At 34.7% G+C, this 19,450-nt stretch overlaps 3 protein-coding genes across 4 annotated transcripts; all 3 read right to left on the bottom strand.

Annotated features, from left to right (window-relative positions):
- Window positions 1-469: 469 nt before the first annotated feature.
- Window positions 470-3,054, bottom strand: LOC142518769 (protein DETOXIFICATION 33-like). The gene is made up of 7 exons (XM_075621582.1): window positions 2,797-3,054; window positions 1,962-2,503; window positions 1,779-1,865; window positions 1,506-1,562; window positions 1,152-1,390; window positions 733-938; window positions 470-652 (listed from the first exon to the last, which is right to left on the bottom strand). The coding sequence occupies exons 1-7, from the start codon at window positions 3,052-3,054 to the stop codon at window positions 611-613; spliced, it is 1,431 nt and encodes a 476-aa protein (XP_075477697.1). The 3' UTR covers window positions 470-610.
- Window positions 3,055-13,323: 10,269 nt separating this feature from the next.
- On the bottom strand, window positions 13,324-16,750 carry LOC142518272 (protein DETOXIFICATION 29-like). Of its 2 annotated transcripts, none has more exons than XM_075621014.1 (7): window positions 16,351-16,750; window positions 15,564-16,105; window positions 15,387-15,473; window positions 15,030-15,086; window positions 14,645-14,883; window positions 14,227-14,432; window positions 13,324-13,589 (listed from the first exon to the last, which is right to left on the bottom strand). In XM_075621014.1, the coding sequence occupies exons 1-7, from the start codon at window positions 16,606-16,608 to the stop codon at window positions 13,497-13,499; spliced, it is 1,482 nt and encodes a 493-aa protein (XP_075477129.1). In that variant the 5' UTR covers window positions 16,609-16,750; the 3' UTR covers window positions 13,324-13,496. The 2 variants fall into 2 exon arrangements, with proteins under 2 accessions (XP_075477129.1, XP_075477130.1); XM_075621015.1 differs by having other exon boundaries at window positions 15,564-16,101; window positions 16,351-16,484.
- Window positions 16,751-17,473: 723 nt separating this feature from the next.
- Window positions 17,474-19,450, bottom strand: LOC142519833 (uncharacterized). Its single transcript, XM_075622852.1, has 3 exons — window positions 19,295-19,450; window positions 18,430-19,149; window positions 17,474-18,099 (listed from the first exon to the last, which is right to left on the bottom strand). The coding sequence occupies exons 2-3, from the start codon at window positions 19,124-19,126 to the stop codon at window positions 17,474-17,476; spliced, it is 1,323 nt and encodes a 440-aa protein (XP_075478967.1). The 5' UTR covers window positions 19,127-19,149; window positions 19,295-19,450.

Below are 19,450 nucleotides of genomic sequence, written 5' to 3' on the forward strand. Positions count from 1 at the left end.
TTCACGGACAATAATACATTCGGCCTTAGTTGTGTCTTGCGAGATGAAAATGGAGAATTTATGGCATGCCGAGTGCAACACGGCCCTCGAAATCCAATGGTGAAAGAATGTGAAGCACTTGCTCTACTCAATGCTATAACTTGGATCAAAGAGATGAATCTGACAAATGTGATTTTTGAACTTGATGCAAAGACTGTTGTGGATGCTATCAAGTCTTCTGCCGACGATGCTACCGAGTTTGGATCTCTTGTGCCCCAATGCCAGCTGCTACTGAATCAAGGAACCGCACTCTCGGTTCAATTTGCCTATAGACAAGCAAATGGTGTAGCCGATGCTTTGGCAAAAGCTGCTCATTTTTATGCTAGTCCTTCGATTTTCTTTGACAGTCCGTCTTATTTGATTGAACACTTAGATTATTGTAATTCTTTGCATGATTAATGAAATTTCCTTTCAAAAAAAAAAAAAATTAGCTTAATAATATATGGGTATTTTGACTCATCAATTTCTTATCAATAAAATGTCTTTATTTCAAGTTTTGCACAAGTTTGTTCAATTTTCTTCTCTCGCACTATGTTATGCTCTTCTCTCAGATTGAAGCAGCAACAAGTCATCATTGGCCCGGACCCCGGACTCTCTCCACAGCCTTGGAAGCCTAATTTCCGAACAAAATGTGGTTTTCATCCAAAATAGATTAGAATCAAAATAACTACATATATGGAGCAGAGTGCATACCTCTTTATTCCAATTAGCACGAGTCACGAGCACAAGCAACACCACAGTTTGAAGCAAACAGCCAGATAACATACCTAACCAGATCCCTTTCACACCAAGATCGAACTTGTAACCGAGCAACGCCCCGAGAGGGAGCCCAAATACATAATAGCACCCAATATTTACTAGTGCGACAGATGCTTGCCACCCTGCACCTACTGCAACTCCTACACAGTCGAGGAGCAAATCGTCGGTAGGCTCAAAACCAAGTGACTTCACGGTAATAGGTTCTGCTAGCAACTACTTTACACGTGCTTTTGGTTTATGAAAATAATTTACCCAAGTCGCGAGAAGGCTAAATTATTCAATCTTATAAGGTTATTCACATATTTCTTTATGATTTGATATGAGATATATATGTAGAATATTGTACTACCCACCATGGAGTACAGGCTGAATGCTGTTGAGGAGAATGGTTGCAGCCAAGAAATAACCCAACTTGGATGTCTCCTTTATGACTTCTGCTTTATCAGAAAACATCCTGGGAAACACATTCTTGGTTGCAAGAATGGAGACTGCGAATACAACTCCAAACAATATTGATGTAACGACAACTACTACGACAGAGAATTTCGCTGCTTTGGGACAGTTAGCTCCAAGTTCGTTTGAAACACGAACACTGCGAATCGTCGAATTGAACATTAAATGGTGGCAAATAATTCAACTATTTGTATCAATGAAATTAAAAGTGCTTTGTTCATGCTTCTCAAAAGGTATAGGCTGAAGTTTCACACCTGATTGCAGCATTGAAACCAAGAGTGATCATTAAAGTCCAAATTTCCAGATTCATACTGTCACAAAGGAAATATTAATGCATAATGAATCGATAATAGCTCAAATGAAGTGCTCGGTATTCAAATTTATAACAAACTCAATGCATTTAGACCACGGTGAATCCAGGGACTCAGAAAAGAACAGGCAAGACGGGACGGTTGACCCTCTCATCGAAAGCAGCATTCATTTTTATATTTAAGGTGTTGAAACCGTGACAGAATTGAAGAACTAACCAGATGGAAATGGCATCAACTGCAATTTCTGGATTCTTTAACCAGCCAACCATAAGTAACACCACAGTATAATACCATAGCTCCAAACTGCATCCACAAATAAATCGGAAAGAATTTATAAGCAATCACCTAAAACAAAAGAAACAGATCTTAAACATCTACATTCAAAATCCAACAACTTACCAGAGCATGATGGCTGATGCAAGAGACAATTTCACGAATCCAAAAAGGGACTTAAATGCCTTGAAAGATAATCCAGTCCATGATTCGGGGAAGAATCCGGATACCACATAAACCATTTGAGCTAAGACCACAAGGCACCATGATATGTTCCCCACCATAGCAGCACCAAACAAGCCTTTCCCAAGTTTTATCACGACTAGCCAGTTCAAGAAAACGTGGAAACCCAATACGAGTAACGAAATCACAGCCATAACCCATATTCTGCTCTGTGCTTGAAGGAATTTTTGAAGTGGGAAATTCAATGCATAAGCGAGTAACTGAGGGATCACCCAAAGAGCAAACTTTCCAGCAAGACTTGAGATATTTTCACTTTGTCGGAAAAGTATTAGTATCGGCGACGTAAAAACGTAAAGTGGGGATAGGAACAAGGCGGTGACAAGAGTTATAACGCATGATCGTTGGAGATAGATTCCAAGCCTAACATATTGTCCAGCACCAACTGCTTGGCCACAGAGTGTTTCCAGGGCACTTCCCATTCCGAGCTAATACAAGAAAATCAACAAAATCTTGTATAAAAACTAACGCTTTTGTGCGTGTGTGTGAGAGAGTTTTGGGTTAGTTTCACCCCAGTCTACTAAAATCTTGAATCCCATGTTTTTGTTTTTCAAAAAAAAAAAAAAAACACTGATTTATTCAAGATTCAAGACCTGAAATAATATTCGAAATTACATTTTATATTTCCCATCTCATCTATACAAAACCATTGTGATCAATAAAATAATGTAATATTATAAAACCAACGACTAAATTTTGTCCACAATAGAGTTGATCATACCATGATGCCAAACACAAAGCCCTCGAGCACATTCTGCACAATTGAAACAGCAGCAAGTTCCACCTCTCCAAGATGGCCGACAAACGCAACAGTCACAAACGCGATGGAAAACTGTGCGACGGAGGTAAGAATCGCCGGCGCCGCAATCTTCCACAACTTCTTTGATTCATCCCAGGTTCTTGATCCCTTTTTTCTGACATCAACGCTGGAGAGGTGAGCTTCTCTTTCTGTTTCGATTTCTAAAGAAGTGGGTTTCATGTTTTGTTAGCTTTCTTGATTTGCTCAGTTTCATGCAGGAATGTATAATATAATTAAAAAACCAATGTATTTTTTTTTTTTTTTGCAGTGTTTATCACGTACTAGTTTTGACCAATTTTAGTTGAAACTTGGCTTTATCTCGAAGAAAAAAGTCTTAATTTCTGGCGCAGAAATTTGTTGGTATTCGGATATAGATACAAATGATAAGGTGTACTTCTTGGGAATCTGCAAAATATTGGTTATTTTGACAGAAGCAAAATAGCACCGATTGCGAGAACGAACGAGGATATGACGTCTAGTCTATGTTCAAGACTTGTCTTATGGAGCTCTTACTTCATTCCGTCGGGGGAAATATAAAAAATTAAAATAAATAATTTATTGTTCAATTAATTAATAAATTATATTAATTTTAATTACTACTTTACTAATATTTCATATAATAAATAAAAAGGTAAATATCTTGTTTATTAAAGTGAATTTCTATTTTTCTTTCCAATAATAAAAATATTTACCACACAATTAATAAAAAAAAATTAGAGGAAGACGTACCTAGTAGTGGGGCTAAAATAAAACGTAGAGCAAGTCTTTTGTGAGACGGTCTCACGAATCTTTATCTGTGAAACAGGTCAACCCTACCGATATTCACAATAAAAAGTATTACTCTTAGCATAAAAAATAATAATTTTTCATGGATGACCCAAATAAGATATATTTCTCACAAAATACGACCGGTGAGACCGTCTCACACAATTTTTTTGTCTAAAATGTAATGTCCTAAAAATTAAAAAATCGGTTCTTTTTTTCGAAATTATATTTTAAATTTCGGAAATTTTTGACAAAGTATTATACTTTGTGGGAGATACACAAAGTATCAGATTTTCTGTTACTTTTTTTTTTTTTAAAAAAAACGTAGCAGGTGAAGATTAAGGTGTTCAATTATGGTTTGATTTAGTTTATATAAAAATGAGAACCAAACCATATTATATCTTATATATCTTATACAAGTTACAAAATTTTTAACTTATAAATAACATAAATTTTTTAAAATGTGCTTATGTTTATTGGACTAAAATCTACCATCAATAAATTCTCGATATAATAAAAAATGCACATAGCGACAGTAAAAAAAACGTCGCTATTTATATTAGCGACGATTTTAATGAATATTTGAAAAAATATACCTAATTTCGGATAGTTTTGGGAAGAGCGTTGTCGCTAAACCATCACTTTGCGACGATTTTTCCCTAAATTTAATTTTCAAAATATTAATAAGAATATAATTAGGATATTAATTAATTTGCATTGTTTTATGACAATTTAGATTAAAATTATTGCTAATTAGCGACTATTTTTTTTATGAGTGGGTCTCATGTGAGACTGTCTCACGGATCTTAATCTGTGAGACGGGTCAACCCTACCCATATTCACAATAAAAAGTAATACTCTTAGCATAAAAAATAATATTTTTTCATGAATGACCCAAATAAGAGATCCGTCTCACAAATATGACCCGTGAGACCGTCTCACACAAGTTTTTACCTTTTTTTATTCAAATGGTCGCCACTTGCGACAATTTTATAAAAAAACAATCATTAAATTAAAATTCTTTAATCAAAACTATCGCTAATCACGATTTTTTCAAAATAGTCACTAAATTAAAAATTTAAAATATTAAATAATAATAATACAATTATGATATTTACTTATTGTTCGTTAATTAGCAATTTTTTTTATTAAAACCGTCGTTAATTACGATGGATTTCAAAAAATGGTTTTCAAAAATCATTGCTAATTTTTTCAAAATATTAAATAATCATATAATTATATAATATAAGTCTTTTAAATATTAAATTATTATTTAATATTAATATAATACATTACTTTAAATAATAATTAATATCAATAATTATACACATAATCAGTACATGTAAATTTATATAATTATTTTCAAATTAACATACATAAAGAAATACACTATAATACATGCATATATATACTGGTTAGATCTAACATATAATTAAATATTACAATAAAATAAATAATTTAACATACATAATTTTCATATCAAAATCTTCTAGTTAACAATAAAACTATGTATGTGACATGTAAGTTACATCTAACATATTGGCAAAAATTCGCCCATAGCAGAGGAGAAAGACGAAAATTGCTAAAAAAAAATGAGAAGGGTCTATAGAGGCAACTAGCAATAGTTTTTGAAAAAAATATCTCGCAAACTTAGGGCAGTTTTTTAAATTTCAAATTTGAGATGGAATTTAATCTATAAATTCCGTCTTACTTATTGAAAGAAATTATATATAAATCGTCGCTAAATATTTAGATGCAACATTTTAAAAAAAATTATCGCTATTTTTAGCAACGGTCTTAAAACCATCTATAAATTTATCCACTGTCGCAAAACCGTCATCGTTAGTGACGTTTTTTAATATCCATTGACGTCGCTAAAATAGCGATGATTTATTTAAAATTAGCGCTAAAATTTGAATAAACTCAACAATTTTATAAATTTCATCATTAATTGACCCTTTTTTTAGCTATAATACAAACTAAAAAACAAACAATATATTTCTATATCAAAAAAATCACTCAATTAACAAACTATTACATAATTTTTTATATTAGTGTTTTCTGTTTGGAGTGGTTTGGTTCACTTTATTTGTTTCTAAAACTTGAACCAATTTTTTTTTTTGTTTGGATGGTTTTTAAATCATTCCAAACCGTGATTTACCGATCCAATATAGATTGGTTTGGTTTAACAGTTTGGTTAAATTTCTAAACGTTAAGGATTTTAATTTTTTAAAGAGCTCTAAGCCTTTAGTTTTAATTTGTCACCTTATTAGTTTATAATTATTTTTATATTATTAAAAAATTATTAATTAAATTAAATTGTTTCTAAATCTTACTCTAATTAAATTGAATTTTTCCAATAAAAAAGCTTTGTCATCCTCTTTTTAATACAATTCAATTCCATGTTTTTTTTTATGAAATCCATGTTAATATTGTACAAAGATTGTATGAGACCCAATAATTTGATTAACGTTAATTATGTAGATTATGAGAATAAATCAATTAGCTAATATAATTGTAATTGGAAATGGATTTGAAATAGTCTATACAAATGGAATAAACTATACAAATTGAAAATACTCCATATTTCTTTGAAAAATAATGCATTTAATTTTAATGACAAACTTGTAAATAAATTGAAAAATATTTCATTAAAATTCGATGGTAAAATTGTAAATAATTTGAAAAATAGTCCATTAAATTTTGATAGCAAAATTGTAATTATAATAGTCCATTAAAAAATTCGCCATTTTGTAATTCAAGGATATGGTGGCAAAATAGTAATTATAAACATAAATCTAAGTGGATGCATGTGAATTGTCAGTTGGTTCTTCATGTATATGTGTCCACAAAATTACGGATTGTTTCACCCTGCCCGACTCGGAAAAATTCGAGCCGTTGGATCGACCCTTGCGGGCACTGCCAGCAGGGATAGGGTCGAGTTAACCACAAATTACAAATTGAAATGGAATTCAAGTGCTTCACGTGGAGTGAGGATTGGCATATACGAAAAAATAATATTAATAATCTTAATATTGAACAAGAGACCTAAACTAGAGGTAAAAAGAAGGGAAAGAAGGGAATTTAAGTTCTATCCTTCAAAACTATAGTGAAATGTTGTCCAAACTCAGAACAAATTATATATTCGAAACCTCGTGTTGAAAGTGTCTTTTTGAGGTAATGTTCTCTTGAATTCGGCACTTTTATTTATTGAATTGATAGAATAGCATGTATTTGAATTTGATTTCAATATATGTGATAGAATAGCCGATGAAAAATTAACTTTCAAAGTTGAAATTGAATTATATCAGATTTAAATTTTATATGAATTTTTGAGGGTTTCAAAACAATTCTGAAACTTTAAATCTTGATTTGAAATGAATAGATATATTATTGATTGTATAATAATGAATTATTAGGATTTATTATACGATATAATTCTCTTAATAATTTAAATGTTAAACTGAATAGCGTATGAAAAATTAATACATTCAAATACGCTAATAGAGTTGCAACTGAATGAGTTCATAGATTGAAATAAATATTTTGTGAGAACCCGAATTTTCAGCAGTGGCTAGCATTTTGCAGCAGCTAACAATATTCAGCAGCAATGCAAAAATTTCAGCAGAAGTTTACAATTCCAGCAGCAACTAATATTTCAGAAGCTGATATTTTTCCAGCAGCAGAAGAGTTCATTAGCACGAGATTCCAGCAGACAAGTACTGATTCTGCTTATGATTTGTAACTGAAGCATTTAACATGGAATAAAAGCTGTTAATATCACATAATGACATATTATAGCCATTAATTGTGAGGCTAACAATAAGAATTTTGTCTATAAATAATACCCTCAAAATCTCTGAATTGGTGTTACACAAATTTTGAGTTATCACTTGAAATTCGAGCTAAGAGAGTGTCTTTTGCAGTAAAATCCAGTAGCGAGAGCAAGCAGATTCCAGACTTCAACCAAAACTTTCTGTCAAATTTCAGTAAGTGTGCTTATGTATAAATATCTTGAAACCATTTTTTAATTTCTGTTTTGAAGCAATGTATATGTATTTTTGATTTCTAATATCTGATTTTTGAAGCACTGAAATCTAGTGAACTAATTGTAGGAATATATATTTTGCAACATTCCTGATTACTGAATTCTGATTACTGATTACTGGCATCACCCCTTAGAGGAAAGAACATATAGGAGACTGATATCAGTTTAACCATGAAATTCACAAACGTTCTCATGCTTGCTTGCTAAATTTTAAGTTCCGATTTCTGTTCTGAAACATGTTATTCCTGATTATCGATTCCTATTCTGAAAGTATGAGTTTCTGTTTATTTGTGTTACTGTTTCTGTTGAAAATAATTTCGAAAACTGGGAGTTATTCCTGCCCCCGCTTATTGAGTGACGACCATATCCCTCGCCCAACAAACCATCTCAGATAAGAACAAGGAAGAATTGTTAGAAAAAAAAGAGTAGAATCAGTTCTGAGGCTGGTGAAGAAGACTGTTGTTTCTCAGTTCTAATTTATATTTTTCCGCTGCATCTGTTAAGACATTGTTATGTCTGAGTTTTACATTTTCGCTGTAAAACATTAGTTATCTGATTGTATCAGACAATGAAATATTCAATATTATGAATAAAAAGACTGGTTTCTGAATTTTGTACTTCTGAGGCTTGTTGTTTTCGAATGTAAATTTGAGAGCAACGCCGGTGCCGAAGAAAACTGTTGTTTCTCAGTTCTAATTTTTGTTTTTCCGCTGCATCTGTTAAGACATTGTTATGTTTGGGTTTTACATTTCCGCAGTAAAATATTAGTTATCTGAGTTTGTATCAGACAATGAAATATTCAGTATTATGAATAAAAAAAACTGGTTTCTGAATTTTGTACTTCTGAGGCTTGTTGTTTTCGAATATAAATTTGAGATTAACGTCGATGTCGACCAACCCCGTCCCTGGGGCATGACATTGAAGTGGTATCAAAGCCAACCAGGTTTTCATATTCTGGGGAAGAGCAACTAGAAATAATAAGTCCTGATAGACTTCTGAAAATAAGTTCGGATAAACTACTAGAATTCTGAAAATAAACTAATGTAATATACTACTGAAACGATAGACTAACTACGTACAGTTGGGAAAATCAGTAAGGGAAACAAATCAGAATGCAATAGAACTCTGAGTGCTTCAGCAGCATGTATGAAATGAGTGGGATTGATTTAAGTAGACCTATGTTCAGTAGAGGTGAAATCAGTAATCTGAAGTTAATATTTTGGAAATTCAGCAGCAAGTCTGAATCCAAAAGCAGTTAAAAAAACCAGTAGATCGAAAAACAGTAGCATCAAGACCAGTAGTCTGAAACCAGAACCTGTAAAAATCAGTAGATCTGAATGCAGAAGACTTGGTCATTAGACCCGGAACGCAACAGACTGGTTCTAACAGTGCTGGAAAGCAGCAGACTTGATTGCAGTATCATAAGAATTGCAGTAGAAAATGAATTCTAGCAAGCGCATGTAGTAGACCTTGCAAATTGTATGGAAGTTAGGGTGTTTTTCACACAAACTTCAAAAACGGCCATAACTATTGATCCAAGAGGAATTTTGACTATTGTAATATAACGTTGGAAAGATCTTGACGAGAAGAACTCAACCTAGAACCAATTATTCGTTCTAGCACCACCGACAGACCCCAAAATACTTCGTTTAGATAGTGATATCGTCATTTCCGTAAAATTTTCCAATTTTTCAAATTTTGAGAAATTTTTATTTGCAAATGCCTAAGTATTTTAGCACCAAATTTGGTACACTTCATGTTCATGATGTGAAAGATTTTTAGTAAATTTTTCATGTGAATCTAAGACCAAAAAATGTTGAGCTATTTTATTTTATTAAATGTTATAGGCTGTACTGATTCTGTTCATTCCAGTAATTGTCTATAATTCGACCTGTACTCTTGAGATCATTTCTGAACCTTGACTCTCATGTTTTGGATGTAGAATATTGCTGACCAGAGTAGCTACATTAAGATCTTAGAGAAGAAGATAGAGAAACTCAAGGGACATAACTACTGCTTAGAGCTGGACAAAGATGAATTACAGCGTAGAGCAAAACACTTAAGAGATGATATTCAACGTTATACTCACTATCTGCGTGAGGCAGAAGAGAGGAATAGGAAAACTCAAGAGGAGTTCGAAACCTTCCAAGAGACTGTTGCAGAGTTAATCGAGTTACGTGATAACTTGGTTGAGAATATCCAAGTGCTTAAGGATCAAAAAAACCAACTCATGCACAAGCATAATTAGTATTGTGAGCAGACTGATGCTCAGATTCAATAGTTGAAGAACACTGTTGAAGTTCTTATTGACCAGAATGCAGTTCTGCATGGTCATATTGAACATCTGGAAACAGTAATAGCCAACCATGAAGAGAAACCCGAGAAGGATCCCGAAGAAGAAGAAGTCGAAGAGGATCCTGTGGATTTGGGATTGAGTGAAGTGATATATTAGACCATCAGTAGTAATTCTTTGTAATAACACTTGTTCCATTTGCATTTCTGTTAGAATTTTAGAAGTTTAGTTGTAATTGTACTTTCGTGAGAAATCAATAAAGTTATTTTTATCCATTGATTTCATATTTAAATTTTTAGCAATTGCTCAATCATTTTGCTTTCTTTGTTTTGTCCCTATTCTGCCAAAAAACCTTAGAACTTTCATATTTGTAGGAAATGGACGGAAGACCCGTGAGAAACAATCGCGACCCTTTTTATGGAAATCGCAACAAAAATCACAATAACAAACGCAACGATGAGGATGCACAACAAACACCACCAACAGTTGGCCTCAGTCAGGCGGATTTGATGTCTATATCACGATTGTGGACAACCACGCTACAAGGGGTTTTCAACCCTAATGCTAATCAACCACCGCCACCACCTCCATCTCAGAATGGGACTAAGCAGCACTATGAGTCTCTCCGAAGAGCAAGAGTCCCAATATCGATGGAAGCTCTGATCCTGAGGTCAGACAGAATTGGATGAAGGAGGTGGACAATCATCTTCGACTACTTGAAGTCCCACAAGAGATCAAGGTAGATGTGATTACACCTTTTTTTGTGTGGATAAAGCAGCCAAATGGTGGGAAGGAGTCTCACCAACTATATTAGGGACGAGACCTATCACATGGCAAAGTTTTCGAGAGACATTTCTGAAGCAGTACTTCCCGACAGCAGTTCGAGTGCAGAAGCTGTCAGAATTTGAAAGCTTGGTCCAAGAACCAAACATGACAGTAGTGGAGTATTCATCTAAGTTCCACTCATTGGAAACTTACTCCCCAACCATCATGGGAGACGAGGCCTTGAAGGTACATCGCTTCAAGAACGGATTGAACAGCTGCATTCAATCTGCTCTTGCTGTTATCGAGCCCAATAGTTTTGATAAATTGATAGAAGCCGTCATCAGGGTTGAGAATGACATCAAGAGGCGTGAAGGTAAGAACAAACTCAAACGTCCTTAATCAAGCTAGTACCAACCGGGCCATCAATTCAAGAAGCCTAGGTTTTCAAGCAATCAATCCACCAGTGCTCCAGCCAAAGGAACCACTTCTTCTCAATCAAGCAACGAGGGAGTCAAGTAGGGTTGTCAATCGGGTGGGTTGGGTCGAGTTTCGGGTCAACCCGCGAAATTTTTTTTATTTTTTTTCGACCCGAACCCGAAGCAACCCGAAAACCCCCAACCCGAACACGAACCCGTATAACCCGACTCAACCGTCTAACCCGCCTAACCCGAATTTTATTAATTTTTTTTAAATTTATTTAAAAAAATTAATGAAAAAAATTCAAAAAAATAAAAAATAATAATAATATTTAATTTAAACACATAATAACAAAATTTTTGATTTAAATTTGAAAGTTTAATCGTAGAAAATTAAAAGTATATTTACTAAATCAAATAAAAAATTGGTAAAAAATAAAAATATGCAAAATAAATATTAAATGATGAAAATTTATCATATAAATATACAATAAATTTTGTTCAAACATACAATATATAAAAATATAGGTAATATTTTCAACCCGCGACCCAACCCGAAACCCGCCTAACATGGCACTAACCCGAATCCACCTAACCCGAACCCAACCCGAACCCGAAAAACCTCAACCCGAACCTGATTTTTTTCGTGTTGGGTCGTGTCGGGTTGACGAGTCGTGTCGCATTTTGACACCCCTAGAGTCAAGTGCCAAACTTGTGGATTCACTCACACTAGTGAATGTCGTAAGAATTCTGGAGCTTGTTTCTGTTGTGGAAAGATGGACCACCGCATTGCTCAATGTCCTTTTCCAGATCCAAAGAATGGTCCAGAAGGTGGAACAACTCAAAACAAGCCTAAGGAGAACAAGTCAAATGCTCGAGTCTATGCTCTCACTCAAGAAAAGGCTGACAACTCAAATGATGTCGTAGCAAGTACCATTCTAATCAATAATATATCTGCTTATATATTATTTGATTGTGGTGCTACGCATTCATTCATGTTTAAGAGATTTTCCAATAAGTTATGATCTAAGCCTGATAATTTAGAAGAACCATATAGAGTAGCAACTCCTGCAAATCGGATTTTTGAAACTCGCACTCTATATTGGGATATTAGTGTTCTCATAGAAAATCAGAATTTCTATCAAACCTAATCCAAATAAACATGGTGGAATTCGATGTAATTCTTGGAATGGATTGGTTAGCTAAGAATCATGCTTTAGTAGACTGTCATCTGGAAACAGTCATGAATGTTTCAAAACATTTTGCAAGGTAGTATATTTTCTGAGCAATATTTGAGGCAACTAACACCTACGGATGTTGCTCAAATAACTGCTAAATGTTGCAAGGGGATTTCTCGGGATGCCTCGAAGCATCGATTGCATGCACTGAGTTTGGAAAAATTGTCCAGCAGCTTGGGCTGAACATTATCCAAGTGGACACAGACAAAAAAACCTTCAATCATATTAAAGGCGGTTGCATTGAGATATTTATGGGTTTGACACGCATATTTTGGCATACCAGGATTCAACAACGACATCAACATGTGGAGAGCTCCAATTTGTTCGTAAACGTTGCAAAGGATGAAGCACCTCCACTGCAGTTTCATGTGAACGAGAATGGGTACAACATGGGTTACTACCTAAACAATGGTATTTATCCATTTTGGACTGTCTTTATGAAAACCATACCTCAGCCCTTCTCACAAAAACATAGGATTTTTTCATGATATCAAGAAGGATGCGAAAAGGCGTTGAACGATCATTTGATGTACTCCAAGAATATTGGCATATAGTGAGAGGTTTTTTATGCATGTGAGATCCAATTGATTTGATTGTATAACGAAAACTTGCATCAATCTCCATAATATAATTGTTGAGAACGAAATGGATGATATGCTGGGAGCTCGTGATTTCTCAGCTCGAGATGATGAATATGTGCCCCCAGATGTTGTACATTCAAAAAATCCTACCATATAGTTCAATGTCTTTCTGGAGCGACATGTCAGCATTCGGAACCGAGTATTACATCATAGGCTTCAAAAACACTTGATCGAACATATTTGGAGTTTACATAGAGATGCAAGTTGAATTACTTCACCTTTTAATTATTTATATGTTTTAATTTTGTGTAATAGTATTTTTTTTTTAAATTTTTGTAACTTCACTTTACTAACTTCATCTCATCATTGTACATGCTCTAAAAGATCTAGTAAATGTGAGGAATTACAATTGCAAGAGAATTTCGTACAAATACATAGAGAATGAGGAAAACAATAATTAATGTTTGTATATTTTAATTTTAATATATTTTTTCCTATCCTGGGAAGCAAGTTCCTTCAATTTTTCACTATCGTACTATTTTCTGTTCTCTCTATTTGAGGCAGCGATGAATCTGCATAGATGCGAACTCTCTCCTCAGCCATGGAAGCCTGCATTCCAAAGAAAAAATAATATATGACAAAATCATTGCATTAAAAGTCATCTAAAAATATTTCTCAAGAGCGACAGAGGTCGTTAGACCAGAGCGACAGAGGTCGTTTGGTCTATGTAATATCGCGTATTTTATACAAAATATTCATATTAACATCTAAATTGAAAACAAAAAAGTACTAACGAGTCTCATATTATTTGTTCTTATAAAACATATCCACATAAACATCTTGTATAAAAATATACGAGAGGTAACACTCCCGATGTACATATAACGAGCCATGAGTCGTAGGGGGACAGACGAGGCCGAGGCCACGGCCCCTCCCCCAACTTGTTACATGAACGTGTTAGGGTGATGGGTGCAGGGGTGGGGACAGTCCAACCCGAGACATTTTTATACAGAGTCGTCTGTCTCCATCTTTGCTAGTGTAAAATCCAGGTCGGTCATGTATAAGACTATTATCAGGGAGTAATTGGACAGGTCGGATCAGGTTTCAGGCCAATTTTTGGCCTGGAATGGAAGATAATTTCATTGGAAAGTTTCAGACATTGCTTAAACGATTTGAAAACTACTCATTAATGATCACTACTTCGCTTCGTTCGCTCAAAAACTAGAATCAGAACAAGAATGCAAACCTCTTTATTCCAATTAGCACGAGCCACGAGCAAAACCAACACCACGGTTTGAAGCAAGCAGCCAGATAACATCCCTAACCAGATCCCTTTCACACCAAGATCGAACTTGTAACCGAGCAACGCCCCGAGAGGAAGCCCAAATACATAATAGCACCCAATATTTACTAGTGCGACAGATGCTTGCCACCCTGCACCTACTGCCACTCCTGCACGGTCGAGGAGCAAATCTTCAGAAAGATCAAACCAAGTGACTTCATGCTAATAGGTTCTGCTAGCAACTACTTCACACGTGCTTTTAGTTTACGAAAATAATTTACTCAAGTCGCGAGAAGGCTAAATTATTAAATCTTATAAGGTTATTCACATATCTCTTCTTGATTTGATATGAGATATATATGTAGAATATTGTACTACCCACCATGAAGTACAGGCTGAATGCTGTTGAGGAGAATGGTTGCAGCCAAGAAATAACCCAACCTGGATGTCTCCTTTATGACTTCTGTTTTATCAGAAAACATCCTGGGAAACACATTCTTGGTTGCAAGAATGGAGACTGTGAATACAACTCCAAACAGTGTTGATGAAACTACAGCTACTGCGACAGCGAATTTCGCTGCTTTGGGACAATTAGCTCCAAGTTCGTTTGAAACACGAACACTGGAAATCAACGAATCTAGCAATAAGTGGTCGCAATTCGGAAATAATTCAACTATTCATTGTAATTCTATAATTGAAAAGTACTTCGTTTTGTTTGTGTAAAGTACTCGATTATTTTCTTCTCAAGATAAATCAAGAATACTAACCTGATTGCAGCATTGAAACCCAGAGCTATCATTAATGTCCAAAGTTCCAGATTCATACTGTCATGGACAAGGTTAATGAATAAATGAATCAATAATATCCCAAATCGGGTACTCTGTATTCCATTTTATAACAAAACTCAACGCATTTAGACAAAGCCGAACACGAAATTCGAAGAAAAATGGGCAAGAGAGGGATGCATAGGGTGAGGTGGAGGAACTGAATGGACTAACTTCTATAAAATTACATGAATAAATCCAAATAAATTTGTTGAGGGACATGATTGTCCCTCTCATCGACAGCAGCGTTCATCTTTATGTATTAAGGTGTTGAAACTGTGACAGAATTGAAGAACTAACCAAATAGAAATGGCATCAACTGCAATTTCTGGATTCTTTAACCAGCCAACCATTAGTATCACCACAGTATAATACCATAGCTCCAAACTTCGAAAATCGAAAAGAATTCATAAGCAATCACCTAAAACGAAAGAAACAGATCTTGTACATCTACATTTAAAATCCAACAATACTTACCAGAGCATGATAGCTGATGCAAGAGACAACTTCACAAATCTAGAAAGGGACTTGAATGCTTTAAAAGATAATCCAGTCCATGATTCGGGGAAGAATCCAGATACCACATAAACCATTTGAGCTAAGACCACAAGGCACCATGATATATTCTCCACCACAGCAGCACCAAGCAAGCCTTTCCCAAGTTTTATGACAACTAGCCAGTTCAAGAAGACATGGAAACCCAAAACGAGTAACGAAATTACGGCCATAACCCATACTTTACTCTGTGCTTGGAGGAATTTTTGAAGTGGGAAATTCAATGCATAAGCGAATAACTGAGGGATCACCCAAAGAGCATACTTTCCAGCAAGATTTGAGATACTTCTACTTTGTCGAAGAAGTTTTAGTATCGGTGACGTGAAAATATACAGGGGAGAGAGGAATAAGGCTGTGACAAGAGTTATGACACATGATCTTTGGAGATAGATTCCAAGCATTTCATATTGTCCAGCACCAACTGCTTGGCCACAGAGTGTTTCCAGGGCACTTCCCATTCCTAGCTAATATGAGAAAATTAACAAATTCAAAAATAAAAAACGCGTTTCTTGTTAACTTTGAAGTTAGTTCCACAATGAAGAATCACCCCACTCTACTGAAATCATGGATCCCTTGAAAAAAAATTGAGATAATAAAACGCATAAGATTCAAGATCTGATATACAAAGCCCTTTGTAGCTTTGTGATCAATCACATAATGTCAGATTATTACCACAAAAAGTAATTTTTTTGATCCACACAAGACTCACCATTACGCCAAACACAAAACCCTCAAGCACATTCTGCACGACTGAAACAGCAGCAAGTTCCACCTCTCCAAGATGGCCTACAAATGCAACAGTCACAAATCCAATAGAGAATTGTGCTACGGCTGTAAGAATCGCCGGCGCGGCAATCTTCCACAGCTTCTTCGATTCATCACAGGTTCTAGATCCCATTTTCCTGACCTCAACATTGGAAATCTGAACTTCATTTTCTTTTTCCACTTCTAAAGTAGATGGCTTCATATTCTGCGGCCTTTATTATTAGCTTTGTTTCATGTATGCATGTGTATTTAACTATTTGTCACTAACTAGGTTCGAACAATTCAAGTTTTGTCTCGTGGAAGATCTTTCTGGTGTGGAAATTTGTTTCTTTATCAAATGATTAGGTGTAGTGGTTGAGGATCTTCAAAATTTCTTCGTTGGCCATGCATGTGTGGCCTACGTAAATAACAACATTGAATATCTTTTAATATATATAAAATAGTAAAGTTATATCTTAATAAAAAAAATATTCATAATTTAAATATAAATTCCTTTTTCTCCCTCTGTTTGACAAAGAAAAATAGCACCGATTGAGAACTGGAGATGCCTTTCAGTTTGGCCATTATTAGTATGAAATAATAAAAGCAAATATATTTATTAAATAATTATTTTTATCTACACCGACCATTATAATAAAACTTGAGTCAACGAAGATACAATGATGAGGTTGTATTTTGCTAATTTATATTTAAAATCCATTTTTATCAAGTTTCAATCTAGTATTATCGTTTTTTAACGAAGTATAAACTACGCTATTGAAGTAAACCATATTGGACAAATTATGGACGACTGGTTAGCCCGAAAATGTATTTGGTAGGTTGATAGTATTATGTTTTCTTTTATATATTTGATGCATCAAGATAGTTATTTTGACTAGTCTCTTATTTTACTCTACTAGGTAGGTGCACGTGCGATGCACGTGGAGATATATGTTTCAATAATTGTGCAATAAATATTATAGAGTAAGCAATTCATTGACAAAAGTTTTCAAACTAAGCAATAGAGAGATAAATCTATATAATAATAAGACTTCGTGTTTATATAAGATATAGTATGATAATAATTTTCAGTTAAGGTTGCAAACAACAAAACAAAGGATTACACAATGTACTAAGATCGTAGCAAACAACCTATGCAAAGCAATAGACATGTGAAAACTTGCTGCCTCATTTAAACACTCAAAATTACTCTTATTACTTTCTATTAGCCCCTTACGTTCTGCTGCTTCCTTGAAAGTGAAACAAAATATTCCACGAACAGTGAGCAAATCAGAGTAGGACTTAGGGCCTCGAACATGAAGAAGTAATAAACGATGATAATACCTCTCACCTTCTGCCGGATTTGTCGAGTTAACACGTCCGATAACCTGTCTTTGTTTCCTTGGTTTCCAAGTTCTAGTTGTTCGATCCCAAACAAAATGCTCTGGGAATTCAGAATATAAGAACTTTGTTGCTTCCACAATGTGCGAACAAGTCTTAAAAAATTCAGTCAACATAGTTTTGGAGACACATTCTGATGCCAACACATTGCCCAAGTTCTGGTAATTTGAGAAGGTAATCATGTGCTTGTCCGGTAAATGTAGAGGCAAATTGATAACTGCATGAGAGATTTCATTCAGATCAAATTCAAAAATGCGCCACATTGATTCTGGAGCAAACACCCAGCGAGCATCCTGAAATGCTCGTATTTCATCTACAAATGAGTTAGAACTATGAGGTGATAAATGAACACTTATTTTGTCATGGCCCTTGTAAATATATTTGAATAAATATTTTACAGCCGTTAGCCCTGAACAAATTTCAACATTGATATAACAATCATAGCGATAGAGTAGATAATAAGGAACAACCCATTGAGAATTCAATGTACATTTCCGAACCTCAACAGAGCGACCATTGTTTTTCCTCCTGTACATATATATGGTAACCATCAGATCGTGAACAGAATGTTCTAAAAAAGGGCGAGGATGATGGTTTTTGCATTTTTCATGAACCATACATGGACATTATAAATTTAATGTGCCACAAGGTCCATGCATCATATGTCGTGAGACCAAACCAAACAATCGAGGAAAAACATCTTTATCTGGAAGCTCAGCAACAACGTAAGAGTCGAACCTTTCAGGCGAGTTAATCTTATAATTAGATTGCAGGATAATAATCATATGACAATAAGATAGACCTCGTTTCTGGAACTCGATAACATAAACATAAGCAACAACAGGGCCAAATATAGACTTTTTAAGAATCTGGTCTTTAAGATCAAGTAATTTTGCACGAAACACTCGAGAGACCAAATCTGGACGATCATGAGCAAGCTGACCTTCAAATAAATTTTCTCGAATCTCTTTCCAATCCGGATTCCAAGTCATCGTAATAAACAATTCAGGTTTTCCAAATTTCTGAACCAATGCAATTGCATCAAGATATCGACGTCGCATGTCTCTTGGACCTCCTATGAAAGATGCTGGTAACACAACACATTGCCCGACCTCACTCCCACGTGATTCACCATTGGCTACACTATCAACCATACCCTGGTACAATTCCGACCTTATCTCACTTTGGTGCCTTCTGTAGTAATCTAATCTCGTTGTTTCTAGTTTAATGTACATATCGACAACAAATTGCTGCAATAATCGACCACCATACAATATTAACGAAGTGTTGCTGCCATGAATTTGCAACATGTAACAATAGTACTCCCTACAAGAAACCATCCTATCATTTTTTCCACGAACAACTGCATGAAACAAATAAAATACACACAAATTAGTTGCGGGACAAATATATAAATATATGCAGCTGACCATTATCTTGTTTGTTTGGGGGAAAATGCAAGAAATAATTACTAAAATTGAGTATGTGGTAAAAGATTAAAAACGCACCACGACTTTCACCAGCAATAATACGATCGAAGGAATTAACATCTGCAAGTGGTAGCACACTCTCATGCACGTCAACATGGGCATACCCATTTTTTACCTTCAGAATATTCTGTTGCCACCCATTGTCCTCATACGGGAAAAAAAAAACGGATATTG

Source organism: Primulina tabacum, chromosome 11 (genome assembly GCF_025594145.1).
Source record: "Primulina tabacum isolate GXHZ01 chromosome 11, ASM2559414v2, whole genome shotgun sequence".
In the NCBI taxonomy this organism is placed as follows: Eukaryota; Viridiplantae; Streptophyta; class Magnoliopsida; order Lamiales; family Gesneriaceae; genus Primulina; species Primulina tabacum.

Bases quoted from the DNA above. Each gene is read 5' to 3' on its own strand.
- LOC142518769 (XM_075621582.1), bottom strand. From the start codon at position 3,054: ATGAAACCCACTTCTTTAGAAATCGAAACAGAAAGAGAAGCTCACCTC. The intron at 939-1,151 runs GTGGGTAGTACA...TCGACTGTGTAG, and splicing joins CATTCAGCCTGTACTCCATG to GAGTTGCAGTAGGTGCAGGG. The intron at 653-732 runs GTATGCACTCTG...TTCGGAAATTAG, and splicing joins GTGCTAATTGGAATAAAGAG to GCTTCCAAGGCTGTGGAGAG.
- LOC142518272 (XM_075621014.1), bottom strand. From the start codon at position 16,608: ATGAAGCCATCTACTTTAGAAGTGGAAAAAGAAAATGAAGTTCAGATT. The intron at 15,474-15,563 runs GTAAGTATTGTT...CGATTTTCGAAG, and splicing joins GCATCAGCTATCATGCTCTG to TTTGGAGCTATGGTATTATA. The intron at 15,087-15,386 runs GTTAGTTCTTCA...TGTCCATGACAG, and splicing joins GTTGATGCCATTTCTATTTG to TATGAATCTGGAACTTTGGA.
- LOC142519833 (XM_075622852.1), bottom strand. From the start codon at position 19,126: ATGGTTTCTTGTAGGGAGTACTATTGTTACATGTTGCAAATTCATGGC. The intron at 18,100-18,429 runs GCACATTAAATT...ACTCATTTGTAG, and splicing joins TATGATGCATGGACCTTGTG to ATGAAATACGAGCATTTCAG.